Here is a 19,377-nt window from a genome sequence, read left to right as displayed (position 1 = left end):
ATTGTATTTTGTCTGTCACCTTCTTGAACTTCCCTTTTCAAAATATCTTAAAACTGATATTACTTGTGTGCCTGTGTATGTGAAGAATGAAGGGGTTTGCCGTTTTCTGCTCGCTCGCTTCCCTGGTCTTTGTTTGGTCAACGTCATGTGCAGCTGAAGGTAAAGAATGAATAATATACTATTTTGTGCTATTTATAGCTGTGTTTTCTCTCTTGTTTGCGTCCGCTCTCATGTAGGTTTTTAATGATCTGAGACAAAAAGAAAAGTGATAAATTATTATTATGGGGGACATTTGAACTTTAGTCAAATGCATATCACAGATCATTAAGTTTAGTACCAAATAGAAATTTCTATCCTTAACGTAGTTTTTTGGGGGACATTATTTAACAAGAATGATTGTTTTATTTTAAAATATCGTAAATGGTTCTGCGGAAACCTGGGTCTCGTCTGTATTTGCTGCTGTCACAGCAGAACCGTGGGTCTCGCCTACGATCACTGCCGTCAGTTTAATGGTGTAATGTTGACTGCCAAAAACAATGTACAACTATCAGTTGAAAACGGGAAAATGCTATGTCGGTGTCTTTTCTGACCATCCCTCAGGGGCATGTTGCAAAAATACTTTTTGTTTTATAAATATTTGACCAAGTATCATTCAATTTACAACAGAAACATATAAAACTTGAAATTTAAAGATTAAACTATCAAAAAATGTAGTGTCGTTAAGTGTATTTAAAACTTTCAGAAAAAAATCCTTTTGAAATCAAAGGCAGAAAAATATACTTAATTTATTTGTTAGGACACTGAATTTGGTTTTTTTTTTTTTTTTTTTGAGGGGGGGGGGGGGTCAAGAAAATAAGGTCCGTGACCCCCTATTTTTATTCAATATTTCGGTTCGGAAGTATTTATGAAAAGGAATTATCTCATTGAATTTTAACTAATTCTATCGTTTAATGTTTCATCAATAAGGAAAAACTAGGTTTTCCCTATACATGTATAACCCATATAAAATAACTGAGATTTCGTTGATTTCAATGTATTTTAACGAAAAAACAAAATTCGTGACCCCCAGTTTTTATATTGAAATGTGAAAGTAAATTGATCCAGAAGTTTAAGATTAATCCATCGTGGAACATTTAGACACCCCAGCTACCGGCTAAAGAAGTTTCAATTTAAGTTTCGTAACATTCAGTGAATGTTTGACAAAGTTATATCAAGTGTCTAAATTAACAACAGATTGAAAGTAACTGTTAACTGCAAAACAAATTGAAGTCCGTAAAATGCGGAAAAAGACAAAAAATATATTTTACAAATTTTGCTTCGTTGTTAGTTCTTAATCATAAAAAGCTTCTGTCCAAGTTTCGTGAAATTGCGTGACAAAATTATTGATGACATTGTATAAAACTTTATCTATTAAAATAATAATCGCTATGTCTCGCTTCCGCAATTTTCGTGGCAGACGAGACAAAATTGCGTAAGATATGATTAGTTAATGGATTTGCTTTTATTTTTTTGTTTGTTTTTCATATTAGTTTTGAAACTTCGTTTATTTGTCAAAAATGATAAATAAACACATGTTGTCCGTCAAAAGCTATTAGAAAAAAATGTTGCCTACATGTTGTTCCGAAAATAATATATATACAACCCTAGATGAACCAGATGAGGAACGGCTCCTTTCAAATAACGAAAGCTATGATTTTATATATATTGTATAATTGACAGAGTGGCTTAGTTGGATCATGGAAGTATTATATTGACATATCAATATAATACTTCCATGGTTGGACACAGTGCAGTAACGAAGAAACAGTGTAATGGGTTCAAATCCCACTGAAGGGAGGACACACATTTTGCAATAGATCAAACATAGTTGGGATAACTATAAGACCCTGTATAACCCTAGACTATCGGACGAAGATTGTCTGTCGCAGAGTTGTCAATATTTGTGCTAATATATAATGTATTACGAGACAAAAAGAAAAAAAAATATTAGACTCATGAACCAAGAACACTGTGTAGAAGATCTAAAAGTTGCTATCACACAAATAAAGGTCAATATATATTTGTGGTTATAGCATTTCATAAACAATATATGACTTTTGAAATTGTTTAGTTTTATTAATACAACTTTTTTTTTAAATTTGAAGGGAATGCCTCGGAAAGTACCTTGGACAGTGTTTTACCGGGTAAGTAAATTTCGAGCAAGTCATGAAAACGTAACAACTTCTGTTAACACAATAAACCTATTAGGAGATAACTTTTATGGCTTTTGGTCGAAAAATTTACAGTATGTCTTCATTTTATATAACGCACCATTGGCTAAATTATACCACGTTGCCGACTGATATAGGAATGTTGATATTGTAATCGGTTCCCATTTTGAAGCACGTGGTTTTATCGATATCAAATATTATAGGTAAATCTACCTGTACGTCCGATATTGTAAGCTCGATACATTATCTCATAATTATCACATTATTTTCTTTAACGCTATATTAATTTATGTTCCCTGTATTCATAAAAATGAACGTATATCTTGTACATTTTAAGCGATAGGAGAGCAAATTACATGCCACCTTTTGTAAAGAAGAAGGACAAAAGATAACCAATCTTCTGTTAAAAGTGCTCTCTTATGGAAACGATTTGTCAACAATCTGCAAGAGATTCATTCGCAATTTTTTTGTGATGCGTGAAGCAAAACTCATTTTTACAAACAGAAAATTCACAGTCAACATTTTTTTTGCCTGTTTTTAATGCAAAAATTAAAGCAAATTAAGTTTTTACACAAGAACGATGGAAGATTGTTATATTTTCTGACAAAAAAAAGAATAGTAGCAGTGAGAAGGATCACAATTAGTCAAGATATGCCTTTATAATCAAATATGGACGTGGTTGCATTCTTCCGTTTCCTTTTGATAGGAGGACTAAATGGAAAAATTTTAAACGGTTTACCAACTATTTGGTCTTCTCAATAGTGTTGATAGTGAATATTGAACAAATACCGTGTTTCTTGTGTTTAAAATACGTGTATACTTAAAACTCTTCATTTGTAGAAAATTTGAAAGACCACACATTTAATGTGTTGCAATTTGAGCCCAGACCTGTTACAGGCACTTGTCGTTGTGTGAATGCTTCATGTGGATGTTGTCAGACATTGTCCATTGCAAAATTACATATAAAGAAAGAAGGTAAGAATTAGCTGGGACTATTATACTAAATAATATCAATATATTATGTCCCAGGAATTAGCAAGGGGATGGATCACATTTACACATACAATGATGCAGATGATTACTTTACCGGGTGTCTGTAATAACATAAACGGTACCAATGTTTCCGCACTGGATGCGCATTTCGACAATCAATGTCTCTTCAGTGATGCTCGAGGCCAAAATATTTGAAAATCCAAAGCTTATAATATATGAGCCCTTTGGACAGTTACGGTTAATAAACAATTACGGAGTCCTGGACTTTTGCCTGACATTAATAATCACATCAATTTGTCTGCTTTACGTTGCACCAACACATTAATGGCACAAGAGCAATTTATAAAAAAGACTTTTTAGGAACGTAGAAAAATCTTTTCCATTGTGAAAAAATTGTTGTATAAAACAAAAACAAAAACATGAAAAATAAATCTGCCATCTCAATTACACAAAACAAAAATCTGTGTATATCTTCAAAATCAATAATAAATAAACAATAAATAATATTTTTCGGAGACCTATGTGACCCGATATGTTACTTCCTGGGCATCTATGGATATTGCCATTTCGTAAAACTAATCTTTGAAGGATTTGTTTTTGTTTACCTTTAATAAGGCAAAAATTATGACACCCCCTACAATGCACTTGCTGTTGATTGGCATTAAACAACATATGCTGCATCTCGGGCCACTCACTTTTCACCCTTATCAATTATTTATATATTGCCAACCTATTTATGTTATCCTGAATATATATGAAACAAAGGACTTAGCAATATCTTTGATTTTATAATTATTTGCAGTTTTTCCGATTAGATGCTCTTACACCACTGTCCTATGTTAGGGGAGGGTTGAATCCCCTTTTTTAAGAGGCAGCCGATTTTCTCCATTCATCCCAGTCGACCTAATTCGTAGAATTTTTATTAAATGATTTGTACGCACATATCCAATTAATTGAATTATCATGCAGACCTGAATACTATTGTAGAAGAAAATTTGAAAAAAAATATTTAAGATTGTACATATTATTTTGAAAATTGCTTTGAATGCCTTAAGCTTACCTGATAAAAGTTTTCCACCAAGATCATAATTATTACCACTGAGTTGGTACCGTTCTACAACGATTTAAATGATACATTTTATTTGTGCATTTCCAGTTCGCAGATTATGCATAAAAAAATGAAAACAGCACGTAATAAATTTGCATGCGTCTGAAGCGCTTTTCTGGATTTGTCCTCATCAGGAACGCTCAAAGACGAATATTTGAAAGCCAAGGATGTATAAGTAACGAAACAATTGATCAGAAGAGCTATATAACCAAAAGGACCACAAAAAAAAAAAAATTAGCCGAATCCATCTGAGGTCAACTTTGCCTGAGGGAGTTGAAACCTTAGTTTATGTATAAAGTTTCCCTTCTCTCAGTAAACATATAGAAGAAATGTGAGGTCATGAATATAAGATAGCAAACAAACGGCACGAAAACGAGAAATAAAGGGATCTAACGGCGAATTTGCAGTATTCAATTATAATGGACCAATGTCTACAAAATATTATAAGTTCTTAATCCCCCCTGAGTCTTGAAGGGTTGTGAATAAATTAAACAGAGCGTATCACAGATCTGAAATTAAGACCAACTTCTCTAAAAGGAAAAAAAAGCAACATAAAGTTGTACATGTAGCTCCGGAAGATTTGTTTCTGACTTTGGAGACAAGATCGTGCAATATATATAAATTTCTTTATTGTGTTATATTTGTTGGTTCTCCACATTTTTTAGCTCTCCAATTTTTTAGTGCGGTACATACTTTAAGACCTATGAAATACCATCCGCCCAGTAGCTGGTGATTTAGTAGACATGAATGATTTTACATTTTGTCTGTAAATTTCCAACTTATAGATAATGTAATTGTAATTTAAGTTGCAACTCCTTTAGGAAGATATATTTATCAATTGATATTTTGGTTGTTCAGTTAGTTCCTTTAGCTTTTATCATATAAATGTGTTATATATTTGGCTTCACAAAAAAATTGGTCTAGAACGAATATTATGAAGATCTTCCAGTAAAAGAAATACTTGCCGTGCTTACTGAAATGAGTGCCATGTGTCTATTTTTACAATTTCACAATAATTCTCCTGTAATTCATTTCAGTTTGTATCAACGTTAAGTATCTGAAGAAAGAGATTGGATTTCTTTTGACCGTCACTTTGGATGGAAAACCAATACTAAAGAAAGAGGTGTCAGGTAAGTCTATCAATCGTTTATGTATCTATCTGTCTTAGATTATTTATAGGATCTATCAAGCTTATGTAGTATAACTATTTTAGAAAAAATAAAAAATTGACCGAAACCATAATACTAATGTAACAACTTTTTTTCCTATGAATTTATATTAATGTTTTATTTTTACTTTAAACAGTCCAAAATCCACCACCGATCTGCCTCAAAGTTCCTCTCGTGAAGAAGCTAAAGAAACTTGCAAGTATATGTATAGAGTTTTCCGAAGTTCATGTTGGGAAGGATGGCTTATCTGGATGTTCTGAGCTTACTGTACACTTTGTTTTCATCAAAGTGGTAAAGTTAAAGTTGGGCTGCTTCAAAATTCCATTCTCTGAATACGAATTGAATATGATTCACCAGCAAGGAGTTGAATATTTGCTACCAGGTATCGTCCAGCCAGATGGATCGAAAACTGAGAATAGGGATTTTCCCAACAGTATTTTTTTGCAGAATAATGATGAATGGAACAAGAAGTTATATGAAAGAAAGTCTGATTTCAACAGTTAGTAATATATACATGCACATTCATTGTTTTATTTACAATATCATAAAAATGTGATAACTTCTTAGTGGAGGGCCATTTGATTTAAGGAGAGGGTTGGAAAGGCTTGGAAGATTTTGCGATGAAAGGACACTTTTGTTGATATCAGATTTTTATTCACTGATTGTCCAAACGTATTGCAATTTCAAATATGCAATTTCGACGACAGTTTGTCATTTACAAATATGTTCTTGTTAAATTAAAGTTTATATAGCATCTCCTTTTATTCAATCTATCTATAAAACAATTTCATTTTTAGTAAATACCTAAGTCCAAATTTCATTTAAGTTTAAACTAACAGATAAATTTCAGAAATGACTTTTTAAACAGTCAAACAACTTTTATCAGAAATGTTTCCTTGTTCTACATTATCACGTATGCAGATGTTTTTGATAAACAACAGGACATTAGTCATTAAATGGACTATAATAAGACATACAATATGTGATAACTTCCTATTTGCACCATACTGCAATTGACTAAGGAAGTATAGGGATTTCCTTTTTAAGAGCATTTATTTAATATAAAGTCTGGGAACAGAGTTAGCAAACTCAGTTAAAGGTATAGGTCGAACGATGAAGAACTTGGCTGTTCTTTGTGTCACTATATCATTGTTGGTGGATGTATCCTATGGTTTAGGTTTGTTCAAATTCATTTATTTAATAGATACATAAAATGACAACTTGAAACATCATTTGAAACCTTAGTTATGTTATCTACGGAAAACTAAATAGTACGTATTTTTTTCTCTGTTTTCTTTTTGCACAAGTCTTATATTCAGTGTGCATAAAAAAGAAAAAAAAAGGAATATCCATGTACAAATTTTTTTAAAACGGTATCAGATAGAATTTAGGATCGTGTAACAACAAGTAGGAAAAAAAAACCATGGTTGATGTGTTATTTCATGAAATACTTAGTCCTTGAACTTTATCTCTAACAGATCGAAAGGCCTTTACATATGTATTGATTCATAATTTTTTTTTTTAAAGTTTTACCAAAGGATCAGCCAGCAGAAAAAATACCTATTGGTGACGAAATATCTTTTGGTGATGAAATAGTAGCCACAGAAGATGGATGCCATTGCACCGGGGAAACTTGTAATTGTTGCAAAACGGTGTCCCTGAAATTCCTTTCATTGACAAAACAAGGTACCTAATATTTTCCCCTTAGCAGTATAAACAAACTCTAAATATTAAAAAGCTTAAATAAGTGAGCAAACAGTTTTTAGTACTTAGACGTCAGAATCAATACAAAAATTCAGTTCAAGATAGTAGTCGAAAAAACTAAGGATTAGAAAAATATATTTGAACTTCAAGCATATAATCTTATAAGAAACAAAAAAGGGTTTTTTGAAGATTTACTGACGATTATAGAAATATAAACATTCCAAAACCAAATACACATGCGCGAACAAAAAAAAAAACTTACACAGTTTCCTGAGGAAGGAAAAAATTATAAGATCCGATAAGATCAAACTACATCTTCATTTCAAACGACTAACGTTTGAATACTAAATTTTGCAAAATGTAATGCGTATGAAAATTACAATTATCGAAAATCTTCCACACAAGGAAGTGACTAAGATATAATATCATTACTTTTGAACTTATATACAATTATTGATAATCTTGTTCTCTCTTTAGTATGTGTCAACCTTGTATTTGACCAGCAGGGTCTGGGATTTGAACTCCAGCTTTCGATTGACGGAAAGGTAATCCTTCATCAAAAAGTTGAAGGTGAGATATAATGCTATTAATAATTTGCATATACTTTTTATTCGAAAAGTAAAAGACATATGAGAAGGTGTTACCTATGAAAGAGTACAAAATCCGTATGTGCAAATGTTGTAAAAATATTACGATTATTGATTTACTCTTTATTGATTTTTCTTTTTTATTGATTTTCTTATTGTTTTCGAGAACTTCGTGTTCATAATTTCTATTTGCTTTAGTAGGGTTGAAAAGATAATGTGAAGGAATTCGATGTTTGGTATTCAACGGTTCGCTTAAATGCACTTTATGACAATACAACTGAATGATATGCATCTGTGTAGTAATTGTTGATATATTAACGCTTTAATATTATTTCACTTTTACCTGTTTATCTGTTGTTCCTGCGTGTATTATGTCAGTGTGAAATTTAATCATGTAACAATTATTGTTAACAAAAACAGGGATGACAACTCTGAAGTTCAAAAAAATTTAAGAAATAATAAAATTCCATTTGTATGTCCATAAATAAATGTTATCGTTATGATTTTGTCTTTTCTGTCCTCCTTCTGTGCTAAATCTACAACAATGTATAAGTCGAAAATATTTACTCAATGATAATCGATACAAATATGCTAAAACTTAAAATGTCATAATTTAATTCTGTTTAAAATTTCTATTCTGAAAAATCTAACCTTTAGAATATAATTTTATCTTCAAAACGGAAAACATGTTATCTGATTCAGGTTATTTTGCATTTTTGATGTGTACAGTAATTTGATTTGCTAGTTCTTTTCATAATACAGAGAATTGTACAAGCACTCCTCAGAAAAAAAGTATTTTTGAGTCTTATTTTACTGTTATCGTTCAAATTCAACCCACACGAAAGTAGTGATCAAATGAAGTCAAACTTTGACTGATCTGCCTATTTTTTAACATTAAAAGTCAATTTGATCATTTTAAGTCCATATTCGTCTACCTCACAAAATATTGTCAGGCACTGTAGCAATGTTTGCTGCTTAATTCAAACTTTTGTATATATGATTTGAATTATCTTGTTTTGGATTTAGAAAAAGTGACCGTTAAGTTTTCCTTTGTTGGTAGCTATAAGCAAACACAACGGGCCATGTACAGAGGGAAGGGGACAGTCAACACCAATTCTTTATAAGCTCCAATTATTAGGAACTGTGGAAGACTGGAGTATAAACTTGTGCACCTTGCTGATAGTGTGTCAATTGAAACAAAATTCAACATGGACCAACAACCTTATATAAATTAGAAGCAACAATACTTTAGCGATGTTTAAATTCATAATATTTTTCCAATCGGAACATAGAAATCAAGGTAAAAACAAGATCTGATCGAATCAAAAAGGAACGAGACCTGACCTGGCCTGGTATCTCCACGGGGAAAGCTTCTCTGGCTTTGCATGCATCTTTAAACAAGGTTATTTTGATATTGAAGGAACGCCCACTGCATTGTATTCTCAATCTGTACTGCTGCTGTTTTTTTTTCAAATCAAAATTTGCTTTTCAGCAAAGAATCCATCACCTGTTTGTATCAATATTCCCTTGCATGGAATGGAAGTCAAAGCTTGTATTGAATTCACGAACTTGAAAGTGAGCAGTAGTGGCATGTCTGGGTGTCTGGATCTTAGCGCAAAGATCAAGCGAGAATACAAGTTCCAACTTGGATGCTTCAAAATTCCTCCTTCAGGTATGAAAATAAAAACCGTTTCTTTAATATTTAAATATTTATCAAAACTATCAAAGAGCTGGCATGTCTTGAATCTTGAGATTACACTCAGTGTGTTTAGAAAAAATGGCCGGGTTCAAGAGTTATTTTAGGGTGCTCGCGTAAGATTAAAGATGTTTTGAGTCGATTACAATTACATTGTTGCTAATATTTCTAATCTAGAACGATCTTTTTTTCAACGACACTTCGTCAATGGAAACATGTAAAAATCAACTTGAATCGTTTGCAATCGATACATGCTAGGTATGAATATGGTCTGGTGTCTTTTCAATATACTAACTAGCATGAAGAGACACTAGGAAAGTTCCAAAGAGGCTGTGCATCATGCAAATAAAATCTGAAGAATCTGATTGATGATATATAAAAGACTAAGAAGACTTCAGAACTTAAACGATTTGCAAACACACATGTAAGCAACTAAAATTTAAGTTTGAACAATAACAATATTATCATATAAGCACTCAAAAGGGTATGACATGATTAGAGTTTCTGTTTCGGAGGCCATTGTGGTTAAAATTTACTAGTACTAAGGATCTTATTTCTTTCCTGAATAGATCATTCCCTTAGCGACCTATTATCTGAAAGTGGGGTTATTGATACAACAGGGGATGGATGCACGTGTTCTGCTAATGGTTGCAACTGTTGCAAGACGGTGACGATGAAAGGAATCACAAAGACAGGTATGTGCTAAAAATTAAAGGAAAACAGAAATGGTGGAGGATGAAAAGTATATATTCTACAGTTGTTTAACTAACCACTACAAGTGTTCCTAGGTGGAATATAATAGTTTCCTTTCATATCAAACAATTAAAACAGGAGTATTCCACCTCTAATTTTCATATTTGTTTTTATTCAATGTGATGTTTTTTTTATTCATTTCTGTTTTTGCATTTTTATATTAGGACTTGGTTTATGCAAGACATTATGCATTATTGAAGGATATATAGATCGTTACATTTGTATACGCCCGTTTATAACAGGACGTATTATGGTATATCATTGTTCGTCCGTCTATCCCTCCGTCCATCCTTCCATCCGAACGTTTCGGGACTTTAACAGTTAGATTTAATGCATTTTGTTTACATATCGCGCACTAACTCCAGTATTCCCGTATTGATTTCCTAAAAAAAACTACACTGTTGTTGGGATTTATAGAAGGGAACTCCGTTTCGATTTTTTTTTATCAATTTTCCGGTTTGTTGTTCCAAAATGTACCACATAGTGTACAATAACTTGAGTTTGCTTGGATAGGTTACTTAAAACTTCACACAGTCGTTGATATCGATGAACATAACTGACCTTTCGAAATTTGATATGTCAGTCCAAAGTTATGGGAATTTGACCGTCAGATTAAACGGAATGCATCTTAAATATCAGGTTCTAGTATGCTAGGATCAAATTACTACAAACCTAACAACTATTTTTAGGATTGGTAATTAGAGATTTGTTTTGATTTTGAAAATTTTCTTGTTTGTATTTCAAGAGTTATTGGACTTTTTACAGTCAAATTTGACACAATATTTATACACCTAAGGCATGCATGTTTTTTTCTGAAGAGCCATTTTATTTGTTTCTGATTAAATGCCTTCTTGATATCCCGTTTTATTCTTGTTACAATTTCAGTATGAACAATAAGGGAGTATTGTGAGCTTTTGGTACACATTCTTATTAGACTTACGCAAGCTGTCTTTAGTGGCGGCGTCAACAATTTATTAAAGTTTGTGATTACTATTAAAATAAGAAAATGTGGTATTATTGCCAATGAGACAACTATAAGTCAGTTTGAGGGGAACCATTGGTGGTGATACATCTCATTGCTATTATTGAGATTATTTGACCCTTCCACCTCAGTCATGATCTATTGACTTTATAACTTTTGCTTAGTTTAAATGTTAAAGTTTTTTTATAAGGTCAGATTCAAAGAAACCACTAATGGTAAGTCAATGATGTTTGGTATGTAGTTGTATTGGCATTAGCACATTTTATTTCCATGATATTTTGTATGCTTTTGTATAAGCATTGGTACATCTCATTTACATCTCATTTACAGGGAAATTATTGGCCCCGCTCCCTCAGTCATAGTTTATTGCCTTTTGAACGTTTGTATGGTTAACACGACAAAGTGTGTAATAATGTCAGTTTAAGGGGAACCAATTATGATGAATCAATGATATTAAGAATGCAGTTGTAAAAGCATTTGCACATCTCATTTCAACTTACATTAATGCCCTGCACCTTCAGTTATGGTTTATTGACTTTGAATGTTTTGCATATTTTACATTAAAGAATTGCCATTTTAATTTCACCATGTGCGATTTACTATCAAAATAACATACAGGCGAGACGTATGTCAATGCCAGCAGTTTATTTATAATATTATTGACATATTATTGGTTGAACTAAAAAGATATAAGCTTTGGTAAACGACGAATTTCGACTTGGAATAGAAGCTATTAGAAAGTCACTGCCTGAACCCATGACTTTATAAAGTTTTACTTGATGCAAATTATTCATTTATTTAGGAAATATCGATGTGTCACTAAAGGGGTTATAATTGGATACAGATACTCCTTGTTAGTTTTTGAATTTTGAATTATGGTTATTTCAAGGATTATACAAATACTTATTTATGTTAATTTCATAATTAATCTAAAGATCTGTTTAGTAAGTAGTTTAATCTTAACTTACTGCTATCGAAAGCTATGCATTTCTGTACATGGAAGTAATAAATTTTTTTCCTAGTTTGTAACATTACTTCAAATTGCAGCGATCCAATTCAATCATTTCTTGTTTATTATTCAATTTATTCAAATATAGCTAGTTTATTTACAAAGTCAAAACAGGTATTCGGAAATGACTTTAATTAATTATCCTAATCATTCTACTTATATTCATTTTTAAATCATATTTACTGTGAAGACTTTGTAAATTTCAAACGCGAAGAAAACAAGTGACGTAACAAATTTTGTAAGCAGTTTTCACTTCCTTACAAAATTATTGAGTTAATTCGATGTAAAGACACATATCTGCGATACTTTCATGCTTCTCTTTCTTTTCAGTGTGTATTAATCTGATTTACAAAGGCTTGGAAATCGACGTTAAACTCCAAGTTGACGGAAAAGTTTATTTTACCAAGGAATTCGAAGGTACAAATGTATTTTGATGTAAATAGTTGGTGTCAATTTGTTTTGAATTATCTAGTTTTCGATATTTTTAAGGATTGTCAAAAAGACTAATACAGCTTATTCAGTTATATGATTTTCTTAGTTACGAGATTCCCTCTTAAGCGATTAAGATTGGGTGTTTCATATTTGCAGTTGTTGAAAGTGCTCAACAACACTATTCTTCGATGAAAAAGAGACAGAAGGACAAACTAACAGCGCGACGACAAAATCCAACGAAAAGACGAACAAAACACTTTATAGAAAACTAAATATTGAGCAACACAAAGCCGTACAAAACCGGGGGTGAACCGGTGTTCCCGAAGGTTAAGTTGTTTCTGCTCCACATGTGGCACCTATCGTGTTGTTCATTCAAATATAAATCCGCTGATCAGTCTCATATCGTACACTAATGTCATAATCGAGGAAAGGAGGGCGGGATTGTGGTTACGACAATTGAAACACAATGGGGCCATATGCGATAAAGATATTCCTAAACAGTGAACCAACTTGTGAAGGCGTCAGTAAAACTTTTTTAGGGATGTTCGATGACCTATGGTAATAAGCTTATCAATGAAAAAAACCCAGTAAACAGGAATTTTAAAATTCCATGAGTGGCTTCAGATAAACTGAAAATATTAATTATCTGTCACATGCAGGTAACCTTCCGACCAGTTCTGAAAAAAACACGACTTAACAGAACATCCAAAGTTATTTTGCGTGATGTTTTATCATATACTTGTGTGGCGAAAGGTGAGGTTCGAAAACTTCCCTATCTAATACAAATTTTGGTGGAATAACGTTTAAACTGCCACCTTGTTTGCATTCGTATCAATAGCGCTGTAACTATATGAGCTGTCTATATTGACACTTCTATCCAAAGATTTCAATAGGTACATGTGTGAACTCGATTGAAAATATACAAAGCGTATAAACGCATGCAAAAAAAACAGCAACAGTTTTTTATGTAATTTTCTAATGAAATGTTGAAATGAATATCTATTATTGAATTTCACTTCAGTTTAAAAAGTAAAATAATGATACAGTTGAGTCATATTCATCAAATTTAAATGATATAAAATCGTATCTTTTCAATATTTCAAACCATCCGTACCTTAGATGACTACTAGAATATGTATGATCCAAAATATAACAGGACTTTGAATTTCTTAAGTAACTTTCGACAGCAGTATAACTGGACAAGACCCTATACAAGAATTATGATCATTAAATAATTTTATTCATGTCACATATAACTTATCTAACAACCTTGAATAATATAGTAGTGTTGATCACCATGCTTGATCATTTTATGGTGCTTCACGGTAGTTATTCTGCTTTAACAATTAATCCGTATTTAACTACGTGTTATTGCGTTACAATCGCATATTTATATATATTATAATTTAGAATATGTAAACAATCCGTCTTTCTGTCTGTCTTTTTATAATTATTAATTACTTTGCCGTTTGCTTAGATGATGGAGCCAAAGTTCGATTATGTGATATCAATTGAGTAACATGCATATTTGATGTCTCGAATTTAAGTTTTGTCTTTTGTATCAAAAGAAGTTTAGTATAGAAATGCAAATGCTATGGAAAGTGACTTAGAGGATTATGATGCATTGTTATAATTTTGTGAATACAAGGATACTTATATAGAATAATTTAATTACAAGATTTATAAATGACCTTATCTACGAAATAACAACACTTATCTATGTTAAAAAAGTCTTTGTTAGATTTATCGGATTTATTTATAATCAAACACATTTATTTCTCAATTTTATTTTATTTGTTTTAGTAAAGAGTCCACCACCAAACATGTGTACAACCATTAACATCAAAGGCACATCTGTTAAGGTTTGTGTTCAGCTGACTGAATTCAAGGTCGAAAGCAAAGACGTGTCTGGATGTGTTGGTGCTTCCGCTTCAGCATTTGGTCAACATTACAACATTAAACTCGGATGCTTCAAGATGTCACCTGCTCAGTACAGAATATTCAAATCATCTTACATCTTTGAAAGTGAAATAGATTATGCAAAATGAGAGTTCCTGTCTTTAATCACACATTCATGTTTTTCTCAATGTTGCAAAGGAATGAATTACAATACAGTGAAACATGCCAACAACAAATGAGTATATCGGTTTTGCTTCAGTATAATTTGAAAAAATACGTTACATATTAAACACTTTGTTTACAACTCCAGAATTATATGGTAGTAATTTTTAATTTTAGTTTTGATATATTTTGGAAAGATGACTGAAATCGTAAATTTAGAGAATAATATTTCAGTTTATTATAATTTTGGTCCTATCGTGACTCAGTCTAGGAGAAGATGATATTACAATGAAATCTATCTCAAAATAACACAAAAATATCAAATACTGAAGGAGAATACATGTATTGCTTGTATCATTTATCTTTGCTGAACCAAATCTTTGAAGTAAATACTGGGTGCTAATTGATGAATGTTAATTTTTGAATAAATACATCCGTTTAAACACAAAATAAAATTGTAAAATCTTCAGTAATATCAAGTAAATTTTTTAAATGAAAAAACCCAAATACCCAGTTTTTGTACATTTTTGAAAACTAATAACATTAATGAATTTGAATATAATTTCTCCCATCCGTAAAAGAAACAAGAAAAAGGACCTTAAGTTTAAGAAAAGCTATTGTAGTGATTTTGGAGACTAAAATAAGGCAGTTGCTAATATTTTTAATAATTCAAGATAATGAGTTTTACAATTTTATCATCTATGGAAATTGATATGAATATGTATGATTTCCTAAGGATAATTTATTTTGATAATTGCATTATCTTCAATTATCTAGCACTTATTTCTTTTAAAAGCAGGCATTAAACTGGGAAATACAGACTGGCAGATTTGTTTAAAATTTTCCTTTTCAACTTGCATGGATTTTTTCATTATATATTTTGTTTGTACATTTTACTTTGTATTGCTATTTCTTTGTTTGTTTGCAATAAATATTCAATTTCTTATCCTCAAACGTTAACGACATTTTCACTGTTGTATTTGATGAGCATCCTGGAAACCAAAACATTTATGCACGTCTAAGCCCATTTCATGACATTACGAGTATGAATTCCTACAAAGATAATTAGTTCTTTAATCACAGATTTAATACGCCAAAACACTCCATCTGAATAAACTTTATACTGTACGGTACGACGTAACTAAATTGTTTACACAATACCATGTGAATAATGGATATAGACATAGTACGAAGATTCTATAAAAAGTATTAGAACAATATTTAAGATTTGTCTAGAGTACCATTAAACATTAGATGCTGTTACGTCAAAGTACAAAAATTTCCCCCACAGTTTCAATAGAAGCACTACGAGGTACTATGCCATCGTTTTAAATTGAAAATTCTTGATTGATATGTTGTTTCCTTTATGTCCAGTGTCAAATATTGAATGCATATCAAGGATGAAAAGATGGTCGAAACAATTGAAGGACGTGAGATTTGGATAGATGCTGGAAAAAATGTATTTTGGTACAGGAAGAAAATTCAGATTTTCAACCGGTCAGTAACGATCCTTTAAAATGTTATAAGAATGTTCTCAAAATGTCAAGGGACAGTAAATAGGAAATGTCAACGATTTATTAATTTGTGCATACATATTTGGCTCGTTGAACTTTAACTAAAAATCGAAAAAAAATGCATTTATCTCTTTTATTTCCCACAAAACGTCGAAATAAGCGTAACGTCATCGCGTTATCAGCTGTTAAAATTCGATGTTTGACGTTTTCAAAACCTACTAGGTAACAGATAAGTTAATACACAAAAACGAAGTCGGTTACTCTATGATTATTTTATATTAATCAGACGAAAACATATCATTGATTTGATATTTAGAATTGGTTATTTTCGTGGTATGAACCTTCTCCTTTATCCATCAACAACATATCAATTTTTTTTGGAGATTTTATTACTTCAAGATAAATTTAGGAACGTTTTTCACCGATTTATGTGCTATCTGTACACATGCTCACCTGTTTTGAAAACATTCATTCAGTAGAATTACAGAAAATAAAAGAGATCAATGCACTAATTTTTCGATTTTCAGTTAAAGTTTCACTAGCTAAAGTTGAATGCAATATTTACCAAAATTTGGTTCATAGCCCATTTACTGTACCTTGACCGTAAGTACAAATAGCACGACACTCTACTGTTAAGAGCTATGAGATGAATTTCTCCATAACATCCGGACCTGATTACATTTTTCAACATTCTTATATAGACAAACTGTCTACTTCAACAGGAATCTCGTTGTATCATATTCATATTCTAGTCAACTATTCGTGTCAACAAACAATTACTACAAAAAAGACTAACATTAAAACTAACCCTACCATTTTTTCTGCATTAGATGAAAATCCTAAATTTATTAAACAATGAAGATCCTATAAACGAAAAATGACAAAAAGTATAGCCAAAGCCGGACAAGGAGTCAGAGCTTTGCATGAGGGAGATAACAACATATGAATTAAACAGTTTGGCTTGGTTTGCACATACAATTGGTATACTACTTTTCAACAACCTCCACAGCACCAGTTTTGTTTCATTAGTCAATATAATCTGCAAGGAATACCAACTGATAATATGATCACAAACTTTACAAAAAAAAAAGAAATACAATAAAAATAACAAAGGATGTATTTGGATAATGTATTCGTTTGAAAACAGGACAACATGGTCAGGAAAACCGATATAAGATTGTATGGCGTTATGATTCATATCAGAAGTATAGTTTAAGGGGTTATAATCTAATCAATTCAATCGTATCATGGATAAGGAAAGTCTGTGAAAAAAAATCAGCAATAAGATGTTTAGATTGATTTAAAAAAATGTATAACAAAAATACTGAAGACCAAGGTAAATTAAAAAAGAAGAAGCCTATTACATAAAAACTAACAAAATCAAACGTCATCAAACAACGGAACGACTGTAAAACAACCGTCATATTCCTGACTTGGTACAGGTATTTTCCGAAGAAAATGGTGGGTAAAAACCTGGTTTCATAGCTAGCTTATCCACACATTTGTATGCCAGTTGTTAATAGTTCTGTGATATTAAGAAAAGTGGGCGAGCAACCTTAAGACATAATACTAGTAGGTTATTGTGACAATAATTGGGACCCAGCAGCCAAAACTTTGTAAACATACATCACAGACATACAACACAACTGACTAAAAAATTCAAACCAACATACAAATAAAATGAAATTAACTCAATTAGAATTCTTTATTTCATTTTGTAGCCTTGCAAAAGTATCACCAGCCCGATTGTCACATCATTGATATGTTAATTTTCTACCGTTTACAAAAGGTTGAATTATTCCAGGTATAGATTATCCGTATTTATCACAACTTTTCGGAATTTACAGTTTTTAATGCTCTTCAAATTTGATTGATTTGGCATTACAACTGTTTTGATTCGGGCGCCTCTGATGAGTCTTGTGTAGACGAAAAATTATAAACCTGGTATATTTGATGATATTTATATGCCCGTCGAAGACTATTATAGTTTACCATTGTACGCCTGTCCGTTTACTCTTTGTACTATAACTCAAATTTGGTTTCATCAATTCTTATGTAATTTTAACACAACATTAGGACTGACAGGCGAAAGCACCCTTTCGATTTTGAAAACTTTCGGCTGTCGTTTTAGAGTGTATGGACTTTAACAGTTGATTTAATGCAAGTTTTCACATAGCTCACACTAATTCCAGTATGCCTGGGTTGATTTCTTGAAAACTTTACATTTTTTTGGGTATGATAAAAGTAAGCTCCTTTTGATTTATACACATGCTGTACCATAACTTGTGTATGCTTGGATTGATTTACTGAAAAACTTTACACAACTGTTGGAATTGGTGAAAATAGCACATTGTTCGATTTAAACAAAAAGAAGATCCGATGTCATTTCAGAGTTATTGGATTTTGTCAGATAAATAAAAAAAAATTAAATATCATACACTAGCTCTAGTATGCTATCGTCTTCAGCCGAACAGTTTTATCATATTCACATAATTCAATTTATTGTGTGCTGGTTCATATTCTGGACGCCAGTCTTTGCTCCTTTCTAATAAAATCCACATATAGTAGTCTGTTGTTATTTATGTATTATTGTCATTTGTTTATTTTCTTTTGTTTCCTATTCTGACATCGGACTCGGACTTCTCTTAAACTGAGTTTTACTGTGCGTACCGTTGTGCGTTTGTTTTTTCTACATTGGCTAGAGGTATAGGGGGAGGGTTGAGATCTCAAAAAACATGTTTAACCCCGCCGCATTTTTGCGCCTGTCCCAAGTCAGGAGCCTCTGGCCTTTGTTAGTCTTGTATCATTTTTAATTTTAGTTTCTTGTGTATAATTTGGAGTTTAGTATGACGTCCATTATCACTAATCTAGTATACATATTTGTTAAGGGGCCAGCTGAAGGACGCCTCCGGGTGCGGGAGTTTCTCGCTGCATTGAAGACCCATTGGTGGCCTTCGGCTGTTGTCTGCTCTATGGTCGGGTTGTTGTCTCTTTGACACATTCCCCATTTCTATTCTCAATTTAATCGAATCATCTCGCACGGGGCAGGTGCACTCGACTCCAATCTTAATTGACTGTTTTCCTACCGAAGGTCGGTGGTTTTCTCTGGGTACTCCGACTTCCTTCCTCCACCAATATAAACTGACCGCCACGAAATAG

General features: G+C 32.0%; 1 protein-coding gene across 1 annotated transcript; it reads left to right on the top strand.

Annotated features, from left to right (window-relative positions):
* Nucleotides 1–15,650, top strand: LOC127709714 (uncharacterized). Its single transcript, XM_052215376.1, has 11 exons — nt 1–159; nt 2,145–2,183; nt 3,051–3,185; nt 5,349–5,441; nt 5,617–5,979; nt 7,008–7,166; nt 7,662–7,754; nt 9,264–9,443; nt 10,037–10,162; nt 12,542–12,628; nt 14,447–15,650. Exons 1-11 carry the CDS (start codon nt 87–89, stop codon nt 14,689–14,691), a joined length of 1,593 nt encoding a protein of 530 aa, XP_052071336.1. The 5' UTR covers nt 1–86; the 3' UTR covers nt 14,692–15,650.
* Nucleotides 15,651–19,377: the final 3,727 nt, after the last annotated feature.

Source organism: Mytilus californianus, unplaced genomic scaffold (genome assembly GCF_021869535.1).
Source record: "Mytilus californianus isolate M0D057914Y unplaced genomic scaffold, xbMytCali1.0.p SCAF_7, whole genome shotgun sequence".
Classification (NCBI taxonomy): domain Eukaryota; kingdom Metazoa; phylum Mollusca; class Bivalvia; order Mytilida; family Mytilidae; genus Mytilus; species Mytilus californianus.
This window is presented reverse-complemented; position numbering and strand designations above follow the sequence as displayed.

Bases quoted from the DNA above. Each gene is read 5' to 3' on its own strand.
- LOC127709714 (XM_052215376.1), top strand. From the start codon at position 87: ATGAAGGGGTTTGCCGTTTTCTGCTCGCTCGCTTCCCTGGTCTTTGTT. The intron at 5,980-7,007 runs GTTAGTAATATA...TTTTTTTTAAAG, and splicing joins AAGAAAGTCTGATTTCAACA to TTTTACCAAAGGATCAGCCA. The intron at 7,167-7,661 runs GTACCTAATATT...TTCTCTCTTTAG, and splicing joins CCTTTCATTGACAAAACAAG to TATGTGTCAACCTTGTATTT.